We start from the raw sequence: 14218 nt of genomic DNA on the forward strand, positions 1-14218 counted from the left end.
TTTTTTTAACTAGCTCGGAGTTGCTCATTTATCAAAACATATATATATATATATATATATATATAACATACTCCTAGGCATTCTGCAACATGATATAAAATAGATTAACAAAAAAAAAACAATTTTACCATCTGATGGTTTGCTGAGAAGATGGTTTTGTTTGGATTGATTTCCAGCTCAACAAAACAGCATGTTGCCAGCCATCTTGTCACCACCACTCTGGCTCATGTAAGTGCAATATTCATCCACTAGATGGCCCCATGCAGGGGTCAGAAGTGGCACTCTGGACTTAGGAAGTTAAATTTGTAAAAAAAAAAAAGAAATAAAATATTTGAGTAGCAGAATTTATAGGGGCCAAATTTGAACCCGTGGGTTCTCCAGGGTTAAAAAAGAAAAATAATACAAATAATAAAAAAAAAATGTCATATACTCCAATTTAAGTATAATAGCATTATAATTGTATAATCCAATTAGAAAATTGAAGAATGTGTGAAGAGGAGAAGGATGTGTGTTTTGAAGTTTGTGTTATTGATGTTGATTTGGGTTTAGGCTTCACGGATCATGGTCCCACCAAGAGATTTCTAAAAACATGAAAAAAAAATGTGTAATGTAATTCCAACGTGTGGTAAAGGTATTTTAAGTCGGATTTATAAAGTGTTGCGATTTGGATATGGTGTCGTTATATCAGGCTCTTTTCACTTAATGGGTCTGATCTGCAACCCCTGTGATGAACAGGGATCACTTTTGTAATTCATCGTGAAAGCCAAGATATATTATATATTTATTCGTCGAGTAGCAGTTAAGAGTTCCAAATGTTCTGACTGTGGATTATTTCAGTTTTCATTATTTTAAGTGGATGAAAATGGTTTGCAAAGGCCTGAATGGCTGATGTGATTTTCGCCTGTAATGAGAGCAAATGTTTGAGCGTGTCGGCTAAATGCTGCTGTTGAAGATGAGTCACCACGTCATGTACGCCACTCCGGTGTGACCGCATAGTTTCGCTGACATGCAGAAACCTTGATTTATGCTTTTCCATACACACCACCTTTTTTGCCTTGTGAGCAATGAGTGATGATATTTGTGCGGGATATTTGTTTGTGTACTGCAGTGACTCTGGCTTACGGCATCTACAAGCAGGACCTGCCAGGTCCAGAAGAGAAACCCAGGATCGTCGTGTTTGTTGACGTGGGCCACTCCAGTTACCAAGTGTCCGTTTGTGCCTTCAACACGGGAAAGCTGAAGGTGACTATTCAAATATCGCAGGTGCGCCGTCACGCAGATTGCGCCGCTCCCTCCAATATGAAGCCGCTCGTCCTTCCAGGTCCTTGCCACGGCGTTCGACTCGGAGCTGGGCGGGAAGGACTTTGACGACATTCTGGTCAGCCACTTCTGCCAGGACTTTGCCAAGAAGTACAAGCTGGACGTCAGGTCCAAGCCCCGCGCGCTGGTGCGCCTCCAGCAGGAGTGCGAGAAGCTCAAGAAGCTGATGAGCGCCAACTCGTCCGACCTGCCGCTAAACATCGAGTGCTTCATGAATGACATCGACGTGTCCAGTAAGCTCAACAGGTGAGATGCAAAGAAAACTAACCGTGCGGTTACCGTCATCCCTAATAATGAATGACCTTTGCGTTTGGTGTCCACAGAGGTCAGTTTGAGGAGAAGTGTGCGGGGCTGCTGGCCAAAGTGGAGGCCCCCCTTCGCAGTGTCATGGAACAAGCCAGTGAGTGAATATCACTTTGATCGTAGCTGGATTGCTGGGTTTAAAAAATCAAATAATCAATATCGATTCGATTTTCCTTTTCAAGCCCAATATCGATTCATAAAACCATGAATCGATTATTATATATTTTTTCTTTTTTTTCTAAAGAAAATATAATTTAAAGGCCAATTTTTTGGTATCTTACTGTTTTGTTGAAATTTACTGTTCATATGAATTTAAAAGTATTTTCTTACATTTATGAAAGACCTGATTTACTGTACTTTTGGACAATTGAGAATCTTTTGATATTTACAATTATTGAATTAGATTATAAAAATATTTTCGTTTCATCCTTGCTGATGTCAATATTTGTGTAACACATGGTGATTTTTACAGGTGTTACTTTCATTAATAGCTTAAATAATTTGACCAGTTACTGCTACTGTAATTGAATTTGGAATTGAATATTTGTGGAGTTTGTATCATGTACTTGACATTTAAGACGAATTGATGTGCCATAATTAATCAATATCGGATTGAATTGAAGTGAATCGAATTGGAAATAATCGAAATCGAATCGAACTGAACTCTTGTGAATAGGGATGCACCATAATATTGATGGCCGATAATTCTCGGCAATTCTCGACCAATTTTAAATCATTCAGATAAACCAGATAATATAGAAATCAGCCGAAAATAATCAACATGCCACATTGGCCCATCTGTTGTTGCTCAACTGCTCAACCCGTCCTCCCTCCTATGGTAATGCTGCATATTTGTGACATCATAATGTGCATCATGGCGACATTGCAGTCGCCAGTGTGGGCTTTCGTTACCGTCCTGTTATGGAAAATAACCATTTAACACGTATTAACATAACACATTTTCTTTAACAATGTGCTTTTCACTTCTTGCACATGATGCAATATCGAAGTGACCTTGACTGATAAGGCTGCTCGATACAGACTGCTTGCTTTCCTGTCTAGCTGACCCTCCCTTTCTCTTACCGAATGCTCTGTAAGACTTGTGTATATTTGAAGCTTCAAATATAACGAAACCCAAAGGACAAGTTGTTTTATTAATCTCACCTAACTATTGAAATTTCCACAACACTCCCCAAAATGTTACACTCGCAGTTTTTTGTTGCATTTTTAAAACATGACTTTTTTGTTTTGAAGCAGAAATATCAATCAAATTCAGCTTCATGGTGCTTTACACAATGTTTCAATGTATTTGCACATGTTAGACTTATAGTAGGATTCGGATTTGTATTCTAGTTAATTTTGCAAACAATGATCGGCTTGGTTATTGGCATCTGCACTTTCTAAATGATTGGTTTATCGGTATCGGGTGAAAATAGCATTATCGTGCATCCCTACTTGTGAATCGAAATCGAATCGATTGAAGAAATTAGAATCGATACCCAACCCTAGTACATTGGTGTCAGTCAAGAATTGAGGTGCAAGTTGGTCTTGTTTTTCCTGTGGCCAGAGTTGAGGAAAGAAGATGTGTACGCGGTGGAGATTGTGGGCGGGGCCTCCAGAATTCCCGCCATCAAAGAACGCATCAGCAAGTTCTTCGGCAAAGAGCTGAGCACCACGCTGAATGCGGACGAGGCCGTGGTCAGGGGCTGCGCGCTGCAGGTACGCCACAAATATAAATTTCACGTCCTGCCGTGCTCTTTGAATCACAAGCCTTTTTTTTTTTTCTTCCACAGTGTGCCATCTTGTCTCCAGCCTTCAAAGTCAGAGAGTTCTCCATCACTGACGTTGTCCCTTACTCCATCTCTATTAAATGGAACTCGGCAGCGGAGGAAGGATTGAGGTAAGATTTTTCTTTTTTTTTATTAACCCTTTGACTGCCAAAAACGTTAAATGACGTTTAGTAAAAATCTACGGAGGGCCGCCAAGGACGTTAAAAGACGTTCTCCAATTTTTTTATTTTTTTGGGGGGGAAACGGGTGGAGGAAAGCCTTGGCCAGCTGTGGTGAAAGTTTCAAGCAGATCTAGTTAGCCTAATGGCTATTTTTGGCCCCTAGATGGCAGCAATGACTCCCTTTTGACAAGATTGGGTAGGCGTCAGTAGAAGACGTGAGGCGGAGCTAGAGGGTACAATGGCTGGGGAAGGGAAGAGAACATGGCGACCGGTTGCAAGCAGCTCACGCTAGAGCAGTTTTTTTCAAAGACGAAAAGCATCGACCAACGCTAAAGAGCACATTGATGACGACGATGATCATCATCGATGATGATGATGGTGACTCCGAGGTTGACGGCGAAGTTGCAAGCGTTGACGCGGCGGCTATGACGACGTCATAAAGGTTCACGGGCTAGCGATGCTAACACCGGAAAACGCGGAGCACAACCGAGCACGCTCAGGCGGACGTTCAATCGGATGACGAAGAGTGCCCCGAGTCCAATGCATATTCATCGGAGGAGTGGGTACAGTCTGCTACTTGCTATTCCCCGGAAAAAAAGGCCGTCAAGAAAGTGTAACGTCTGCACGCGAAACGGACAATCGAAATGAAACTACTCTGTTGTGCAAATCCTGCTCCCTCTCCTTGCACGCAGGGCAGTGTTACAAAAAGAAAAACTGTATTTGAAACATCCACATAATTGTAAATAGTACCACAGTTGCACACATTTGTAAATAGTTTGCGAAATTGTTTTGTCAAATTGTTACACTCTTGAATGGAAATAAACGTATTTTGCAACCAAAAAACACTTTTTCATTGTTGGTGAAAGCGTTTTACAGAAGTAAAGCACTATTTAGGTGTTTGTGGCATCATTCATGGACAAAAAGAAGTGTAGAATTCACTAGAGTGCATGAAATAACATCATTTCACAAAAAGCTCTTTTTCTCCGCTTTTTGTTTCAAAACAGAGCATTTCGGTGAAACTAACCATTTTCTATTGTTGATTACTGAAGAACGGAATAAGGAAATAAACTTTTTTTTCTGATGAAAGATGAGAGTCCAATCTTTCATTTGGTAGTATGTGTGTTTCCATAGTCCAAACACAACATTTTCTGTGGACCTTGAAAGATCAGTCAAAATGCTTAAATCGGCTCGCACTGGCGACATCCCGTTTCTGAAAACGTCTGGCAGTCAAAGAGTTAAGTTGATCTGCTTTCGGGATCATCCAATATTTGATGATGTTCACACGTGGACATCCTATTGCGAATAGTGGTTAGCGTTTTAGCCTCACAGTTCTGAGGTTGTGCGTTGGAATCTCACTTTCATTGAAGATGAAATTGTGTCATTTTGAGTATGAATGTTTGTTGCCTGGCAACAAGTTCCAGGGTGGAGGTCACCAAAGTTGGATCAATTGGACGTTCAGGACATGGGCCCAAAATGTCATCTCCATTATTGACCATTTTATGACATTCGTTGATATTCAAAAAAAAATCATTGAAATGGAACAAAGTAAAGCTTTAGAAAATGGTTGCTTACAATTTGACTGAGGAACCTTTATTGGCAGTTTTTTCAGCATTTTTTTTTTTTTTAATTATGCACACTTGTATATAGGTTACATACATGAAAAACAAATCTATTAAGAAAATGCATAAAAATAGGGCTGGGTATCAAATCTAATTTCCTCAATCGATTTCATTTCGATTCTTATCAATTGGCTTTACTTCAATCCGATATTAATTATTTATGAAACATCAAGTCTTTTTAAATATCAAGGGCATTATCAAAACTCGACAAACGTTAAATTCCAAATGAAATTGTGCGGAGGAAGTAATTGGTTAAATAAATTAGTCGTATAATCACTTAAATGTTACACAAACATTGGCATGGATGAGATGAAAATATTTTCATAATTCTAATTCAATAATTGTAAAAAAAGATTCTGTACAATTAAAGTACAATAAGTCAGGTCTTTCATAAAATACTTTTAAATTCATGTGAATAGTAAAATACAAAAAAATACACTGGCCTTTAAAATTCTACTCTTATAAATTTATAGGAAAAATATATTAAAATAATCGATTCATGGTTTTATGAATCGATATCAAGCCCGATTATTCAACCCATACCCACAAAAAAAACTTTCCCATTACAAAGTGAGAAGCAAGCAAACGAAAAAGATCAACTTCAAAGTTGATTTGTGAAACGTAGAAGTTCAGACTGTTAAACTAGATGGAGTGGCTACTTTTGTCATCAGCTACGGATTTCTACTTTATCCTCTAGTTATTTTTCAATAGGATCTCTGCCTTTTTCTTTTTTTACATTTCATTGCCTTGACCCGCTCTCGCTTTTGTCGTTGACAGCGATTGTGAGGTTTTCCCCAAGAATCACGCCGCTCCCTTCTCCAAAGTGTTGACCTTCTACCGGAAGGAGGCCTTCCTTCTCGACGCGTACTACAACAACCCCAAGGAGCTGTCCTACCCCAACACCTCCATAGGTGAAGTTCGCCGGCCGGGTTGCTTCAGCAATCACACGAACCGACGATGAGAACGTTGATGTGGATACGATTCAATATGTCTGCAAATGTCGTGTTTGCCATCCAGTGGAAACTCCAAAGTGGAACCGAATGACTTCCAAAGTGTTCATTTTATTTGTTTATCTTCCCACATTGGCAACACTTCACATTTGGGACTCTCATCAAATGCTGGCTAACTCACTGCCCCCCCCCCCCCCTCCCCCCACAGGGCAGTTCCTGATCCAAAACGTGGTCCCTCAGACGAGCGGAGAGAGTGCCAAGGTGAAGGTCAAAGTTCGAGTCAACATTCACGGCGTGTTCAGCGTGTCTAGCGCTTCCCTCATTGAGGTGCTGAAAGCGACGGACGGAGAGGAGCCGATGGAGACCGAGCAGACGGCGAAGGATGACGAGGTGTGTTGATTTTGACGAAAGGTCGCACAGAATTGACCCATCAGAACGCTGCACTTTTTTGGTATATCGCGATTCATCAGTCACATTCTTTTGTTTGTACTCTACAGTATACTAAATGAAGCTCCTCCTCTCATTTCAGCATAGTTCCATTGCTCCAAGCAATAGTAGTAACTTAGTAGTGTTAATTTCCTCAACAAAAACTAAACAAAAATATTAGACTAAGACTAGACTAGACTAAAACCTTCATTAATAAACAATAACTAAATCAGTATGTATTTTCGTCGACTAATGAAGACGAGATAAAAAATGTACTTCACTTCATTAAAAATTGGACTAAAATCTATGGGCATTTTAGTTCATGAACAAAAGCGAGGCAAAAATTATATAATTTTGTAAAATCTTGTCTCTGCTAATCTGTCACTGCTAATCTGAGAACCCCCTCCCTTTAAAATCTGCAGCTAGCAAGCGAGTGCAACATGCGCAAATACATGGGACAGACAGTCGGTGGATTCACGGCGAAAGGTTTAAAAAAATAGTTATAGTAGCGTAGCATTAATCAAATGGCTATTTACATTCCAACAACAATGTTAAACCGACCGTTAACTAATGCTAGCTGATTTGCTAGCTCGTAGCATGAGCCATAGTAGCCACTGTAATTGTGTGTCAAATTGTCTTTCATCAAAAAAAAAGATACATTTTGATGTGAAATAGTTTTAGATCCGAAATGTTCAACATAATAACAAAAAATATACAAGGGTAAAAATGATTGAATAAAAAACAGATGAGGTTGACAAGCTATGACAAAAACTAACAAACGTGATTGAAACTGGACTAAAACTGAGACTACATTTTAAAATGGCTGATAAAATGAACACTCTAATTTAGTACTAATTTATAATAGACATCACAAAGCAAAACAAGTCTGCTTTCTAGCAAGTAACCAAAGATTTTAAAAAATCCACAAATTTAGCAAAGGCTGGGTTGTAAATATGTGGAGGTTCACGGTATACTTCTTGTGATACCTTGCTTGCATGTGGGAAGGGAGAGCCACAGTCATCCATGCCGTTTCCAGATGGTTATTGAATGCATCAATACAAGCACACACACTCAGGAGCTGCTTTTAGCCACAGCTCGCGGCCGGAGTCTCACACAAGGACTATCCAATGTTATTATTCCTGTACTATAATTCCTGCTACTTTTTGTGTGCAAATGACTCAGTTTTTATTTCTTTTATATTACTTGAAAGTCAATTGCTTAAAAAATATATATTTTCAGTCCTGCTAATATTCACCATGGCCTTATTCCGTAGTAATATTAGCTTGACATTGTATATTGCCCAAACGATCATTCAACTTGCGGCCATCAATAATTTAAGTAGTACTATCGAATATTTTTAGAATCGATTCATATATCGATTATTCAATCGACTAATCGGATTCATTTTCATTTTGCATTAAAACGTACTACGAAAGCATTTTTTTTCCTGTTGCTGTTTATTAACTGTTGATTGGTGTTTATTTCGTACTTCGTATTTGTATAGTGATTAAAAAAAAATTCAAATTAAACTAAAAACAGATGTTTGCAAATGTCTTATTTTGATTTAACACAGAAGATAATCAGTCTTCTTTCAAAAAGGACTACAGAAATCGGTGAACAATTACTTTCTTTTTTTTTTTTTTTTTCTTCTTGGGAGATCTCAGTATTGATCATTTGAAATGTCATCATCATTGTTCTCCCTTTTTTTTTTTTTTTTGTATGTGTGTGCGTGCGTGTGTGTGTGCGTGCGTGCGTGCGAAAAAAAATAAAAATAAATAAGAATTCCCATACCGTTCACCTAAACCGAACACTTCAAAATCCAGCCAGAGTCGTGGGGCCGCCAGGAGACCCAAAGGGGGACCAAAGAAAAGAAAGAAAAGCGAAGCCCAGCACCGACCAGACACCACCCACCGGGCCACTAACCTTCACCAACCCCAAAGACATCCAAACTCCAACAAATCAGGGAAACCTCAAGGGCCCAAAGGAGAAACTGAGGAAAGGTAGAAAGGACAGACGAAGCAGAGTGAGATCCACAGACACCAGCCTCCACCGAATCAATGACCTGAGGGAGAAACAAATTGTGTCTGAGTCTCGATAGATGCTGGTGTGGTGGATCTAGCATGCATGAAAATCTCCACCAAAGAGGGGAGCCGTCGACCCCCGCCAGCACAGAGCAAGCGCAACACCTCAGGGCCCCCCAGGCCGCGGCCGCGCCAAAGGACGACCCCCGGGCCCCGCAGGGGCCACCGGCCGGAGAGCAAACCCCGGAGCAGGAGCGCCCCCCACCCCAACGCGGCCCGCGCCCCCAACCCAACGCAGCAGGACGGGGCACTGCAGGCCCACCAGGCACCCCACCGGCCCACAACCCCCGCTCCCCCCCGCGACCCCCCCGCCCCCGCCACCCACCCCAACCCAGCCCCAACCGCCCCCAGGTCCCCAAATCCCCAGACACCCTCCCCACCCCAGCACCCCCCACCCCGGCACCACCACCACCACCCCCCCACCAACCAAGCCGCCCCCGCCCCCACCCCCACCAACCGACAGCCCCCCAGCCCCCGACCCCAGACCCCGGGGACACACCGCACCCAGGCATCCGCGCCGAAGAGGGGGCCGGGCAGCGGAGCGGAGAGGGCGCCCGCGCCCACCCCACCACGCGGAGGGACGGAACACCAGGGGCAGAAGGGGAGATGGGGGCACCGGAGGACGGGCGGCATCCCCGAACCCCAGGCCCAGCGGGGAGAGGCCCCGGTCGTCACCCCAACGATCTAAGTGAAAAACTAACCCTGTTACTAAGTTCGCCAGCTCGCCGACTGGCGAACTCTACCCCTAAACCGTGTTCGGTGAACAATTACTGTTGATATACTGGAAATCAGAGGATTTAAATAAAATAAAAAAGGCTCCAAATGATTACCCAATTATTAAAATAGTTAATTTGATAGTAGATTACGTGTTGATTTGTGCCTCGCGTGTACACTGTACGAGCGACATCACGATCGGGGGTGCAGCTAAAACGATCTCTTTTGGCCAATTACGTATCGACAACACAATAAGTGGAGGAGGTGGCCCATGTTTACATCATGTTTTTGTCGCCACCCCAGAACAAAATGCAAGTAGACCAGGAAGATCCAAAAGCAGTCCCTGGGGTAGACAAGAAAGGTGACACAGAGGAGATGGAGGTAAAAGTCGCTCCAAAGTAAACACAATTGGGACGAAGGATCCGATCAGATTGCTCGTATACCATGTACAGCCTGTAGAGGGCGTAAGCGTGTGGGGATCGCTCTGATGTTCTTTCCCCACGGCTGATTTTCAGACGGCCGCGGAGGACGGCAAGCAGGAGAAGAAGAACGAGCCTCAGGCAAAGAAGCCCAAAGTGAAAACAAAGACGCTGGAGCTGCCCATCGAGACCAATTTGTACTGGCAGCTGTCCGCTGACGTGCTAAATATGTTTGTGGAGAATGAGGTAAGGTTCTGAAAAAGCACCCGGGCACGTCCAACATGCACTCAAACGACGTCATGCTCGCTCTTAGTTTAAGTGTTTTAGTTTGCAGTACAGCCAACTTTACTTTCATGTTTTTTCTCATTTTAAAACAAGACTTGACTTCGGAAACCATGTGAAGTTTTTTTTTTTTTCTGTAAAATTGTACCACTTTGAATACAACCGAGTAGAACGGCTTTAATCGACAAAATTGGAAACGGCCATTTTCATCACACACTGGTTGCTTACGTGTGATTGTGGTCACGGCTGCAGGGCAAGATGATCATGCAGGACAAGCTGGAGAAGGAGAGGAACGACTCTAAGAACAACGTGGAGGAGTACGTGTACGAAATGAGAGACAAGTTGTTCGGCCCCTTGGAGAAGTTTATCACTGAAGCGGTAAGAAAATATTTGTAGAAAAAAATTAATACATCTCACAACTGCTTTTTTTTTTTTTCTTTCTTTTTATCTGGAGAGCTCAGTATTGTTCATTCGGTAATTTTACATCATTGCTCTCTCTTTTTTATTTTATTTTGTATAAACATACAAAATAAAAATAAAAAAAACTCACAACTGCTTTTCTTGCATTCCATTTTCCCAGCCGTGACATTTCCTGTTTTGCAGGATCGTAATTCATTCTCATTAAAATTGGAGGACACCGAGACTTGGTTGTATGAGGACGGAGAGGATGAAAAGAAGCAAGTTTACATTGACAGACTGGCAGAGCTTAAGGTATTGAAAGTATTTATTTGTCAGTAGTGATATCGCTTGGGGTTGGTGCTTAATAACCGGCGAGCTTACTCGATCAAAGAATGAAACGGTGTCATCTTGGCCACAGAAAATGGGCCAGCCAATCGTTGAGAGAGCCATGGAAGCTGAGGAGCGACCCGGAGCGTTTGAGGAGCTGGGCAGGCAAGTCCAAATGGACATAAAGATCATCAACGCCTACAAGGCAAAGGTAACAATCTACAAAAGTCACTTGATTCCACTTCACAAGTCGGGGTCAATTCATCTTTTGTTCACAGCTTACTTATGCCTGCAAACCGCTCAGCTAGTTTACAATCATTTTATTAGACTTTTCTACAAATTGGAAATGCTCGTCAGTTTTTCAGTGTGCAGTCACGTTGCCATTAAAGACTCACGTCATCTCGCACACAGGACGAGCAGTACGCGCACTTAGACGAGCTGGAAGTGACCCGCGTGGAGAAGCAGGTGAACGACGCCATGGCCTGGATGAACAACAAGATGAACCTGCAAAACAATCGGCACCCGACACTGGACCCGGTGGTCAAAGTCAGCGAGATCCAGGCCAAGTGCAAGGTACGCGAGCCGTTTCACATTTCAACCTCCAATGTGGAATACAATTTGTTCCACTAGGGACCGTCTATCCTTTAATCCAGTCCATAAAGCCCCCCTCTTTTTATTTTGGTGTAATTGCACATCCAATACAGTGGGGGGCAGCGGCGCTCTCGTTGTCAGAGAATGTGCAAGAAGTATACTTTACTTACAACAATTTTATAGGCAAATTATATAATTTATAGACATGGAGGAGAGTTGGGGGGGTCACAAAATAATTTCTTCCCTTTTGGGTGCTGGCGTAACAACAAATAATTGAGAAGGTTGTTTTTTTTTTCCGGTGTAAGTTTCTAGGTATTATTATTGATGAACATTTAACAACATGTTTTAACATATTTTCTTTACTGTAAACTGCAGCTGGACGGAGTCCAGGAAAAAGTTCCCCACGGGAAAATAAAAGTATCGTATCGTATCGTAACGTATGTAAAGCGCATATAAAACATGTCAAATCTAAGGTATCCCAAATTGTAGCCGTTTTACACAAGGTTAAAGAATCATTTAACAAGAATGCTTTGTGATTGTTATATAATTCATTAATTGTTCCATACCTGACCTATTGCATTGAAGTGTGGGGGTGCATAGCCAAAAAACCTACACTGAACCCTTTTTTGTTTTACAGAAACATGCTATTTGTGTCATTTTCGGTTGTGGATACGGAGACCACACTAATCGGATATTCAATATTAAAATAATGTACAAAGCCCATCATGAAATCTTAACAATTAACATGCAAATCTTTTTTTTTTTTTTTAAAGAAAACGTGAATACAAATTAAGAGGATCAGATATTTTTTCCAAACCTAAATACAGTACAAAACAAACAGAACGATGTATTTCAACTCAAGGTGTTCGTTTGTGGAACAATCTGGATTATAAAACTAAATTATTTCAGTCCATTTGTGTTTTTACAAAATATATAAAAGCACAATTACTGGAAAAATATATTTAGCACAAGGTCATTCTATTGAATTATTTTGTTTAATTGTTACTCTGAAAGCGTCTTGACTGTTTGCTGTCATTTATTTTGTGTTGACCTTGTTTTTGTGTGTGTGTGTGTTGATTTGAGGCATATATCACAAGTTATTCTTCTTCCTGTCCCTTTTCATTTCTTTTTGTTTTAAAGAATGAAAGATTTTTTTTTTTATTGAATTGAAGCCCAGCATCATTCTTTCTCCACAGGAGCTTTACTCGGCGTGCAACCCTGTGCTGTTCAAGCCCAAGCCCAAGCCCAAGGTGGACCCGCCAAAGGAGAAGACCAACAACGGGCCCACCGACGGGCAGGACGGAACGACAGAGGGCCAGCCCCCCGACTCGGACAAAAACACACCTGCAGACTTGGAGCAGAAAACGTCAGAAAACAAAATCCCTGAAATGGACATTGACTAACTTTTTGCGCTGTTTTTGCCCCGAGTTTGTCACACTTGTGAGGATTCGGCAGCATTTCCATAATCAGTACTGCTCATTGACTTGTTCTGTTTCTTCATGACTACAAACTAGTTTAAAATCTGTATGTGACACACTGGGATACGTGAATACGTTTGCAGTATATCTTGTCAAATTGAAGAATCTGGAATGTATTGTGTGTTTTAATCCACTTTAAGGTGATTTTTTGGGGGGTGGGTATTTAGATTTCAAAGGACAGACGTGTTTGTACCGAGTTCAAATACCTACAGTTTATCATCCCGCCGGATTTCATTTGTTGTATGACTTTTCTCATGGATTTTGATGTATGCTTCACTGGTTGGTTGCATTCTTTCTACATAATGCTCGCCGAGGTGTTTCGACTGTTGCTATGTCATCAAAAATAAACCTCAAGGACAATGGTCATAGTTTTCATTTATCTGAAATTAGAACTGGTTAATGCTACATAAATTCCGATCACCACTGTGTAAGAAATGTAACTTTAAAATGTGTTTTATATTTAAAATTTCAGACAATTCCAAGGAGTCGTAACATCTTAATGACCTTAAAGGAATACTTTTGAAAAATTATCCGGCTATTCTGTGGAAATGGTTCATTTGAGCTCTTCCCTGGGGGAAAAAATGGCAATTTATGTTGAGCGATTATGATCTTATAGCACTTTTTATTAAGTACAGTATCGGCCATCTTGGACAGTCACGTGATCAACGTGACGCGTTGCTGTCGTAAAGCACGCATATATGACATGGCCGCTAATGACAACAAAGACACTCACGAGGAATTATTGCGTCCCACGGTGGACATTAAAGGAGTAATTACACCCTATAGCAAAGAAGCACTTCTTCAAAAGCAGTGCAGCTACTGAGGACTCTCCAAAGATTTGTGTCCACAGTCGAAAGCGGGGATGAAAGTGGCTGATAACAACTCATTCTGCCCGCTGGCTCATAGCAAATCGGAGTTGGGGACTGTCTACAAGTTGCATGTAGCAGAGGCTCAAATTACCAGTCAAGTCACCATTTACATTGTTCACTCTGGAAATGTAAGTTGTGGACGGTCCCTAACTGGATGGTAAACATCCGGGTGACTTTTACTCTACAGGCCATGCTACATGTTGTGTGCTAAGCACCATTTTAGCCCCCACCGCCCCACCCCCACACGGAATGACATGAAACCTGATGTGCTAAAGATTTTACTCTAATCAGAATTGGCGCAGTAATTGGGATAGAAGACGGCCTTTTTCTTGCCCATTAAGTCAGCAAACTCCTATTCAATGAATGACGGCAGCTGTCGTCTACGCACGTGATACGTCATCACGGTCACGTGACCAGAATAATGGTGTTGCACTCGTTATGTTTTTTTGTTGTTGATACTTTATCGGTTTAAAAGAAAATTCTGAGAAT

At 41.5% G+C, this 14218-nt stretch overlaps 1 protein-coding gene across 3 annotated transcripts in view; it reads left to right on the top strand.

Annotated features, from left to right (window-relative positions):
• The window catches only part of LOC144036114 (heat shock 70 kDa protein 4-like), a 19173-nt gene extending 5949 nt beyond the window's left edge, over nucleotides 1–13224 (top strand). For 2 of the 3 annotated variants that reach the window (XM_077546450.1, XM_077546451.1), the window contains exons 7-20: nucleotides 1109–1242; nucleotides 1322–1566; nucleotides 1644–1720; nucleotides 3191–3342; nucleotides 3417–3523; nucleotides 5971–6104; nucleotides 6352–6533; nucleotides 9668–9745; nucleotides 9880–10029; nucleotides 10318–10443; nucleotides 10669–10776; nucleotides 10883–11002; nucleotides 11203–11364; nucleotides 12579–13224. In XM_077546450.1, the coding sequence (XP_077402576.1) occupies nucleotides 1109–1242; nucleotides 1322–1566; nucleotides 1644–1720; nucleotides 3191–3342; nucleotides 3417–3523; nucleotides 5971–6104; nucleotides 6352–6533; nucleotides 9668–9745; nucleotides 9880–10029; nucleotides 10318–10443; nucleotides 10669–10776; nucleotides 10883–11002; nucleotides 11203–11364; nucleotides 12579–12785 (1982 nt within the window). In that variant the 3' untranslated portion in view covers nucleotides 12786–13224. The remainder of the gene's footprint in view (nucleotides 1–1108; nucleotides 1243–1321; nucleotides 1567–1643; nucleotides 1721–3190; nucleotides 3343–3416; nucleotides 3524–5970; nucleotides 6105–6351; nucleotides 6534–9667; nucleotides 9746–9879; nucleotides 10030–10317; nucleotides 10444–10668; nucleotides 10777–10882; nucleotides 11003–11202; nucleotides 11365–12578) is intronic. The other variant, XM_077546452.1, reaches the window with a different exon arrangement.
• The last annotated feature ends 994 nt before the right edge of the window (nucleotides 13225–14218 follow it).

Source organism: Vanacampus margaritifer, chromosome 16, assembly GCF_051991255.1.
Source record: "Vanacampus margaritifer isolate UIUO_Vmar chromosome 16, RoL_Vmar_1.0, whole genome shotgun sequence".
Taxonomy (NCBI): Eukaryota; Metazoa; Chordata; class Actinopteri; order Syngnathiformes; family Syngnathidae; genus Vanacampus; species Vanacampus margaritifer.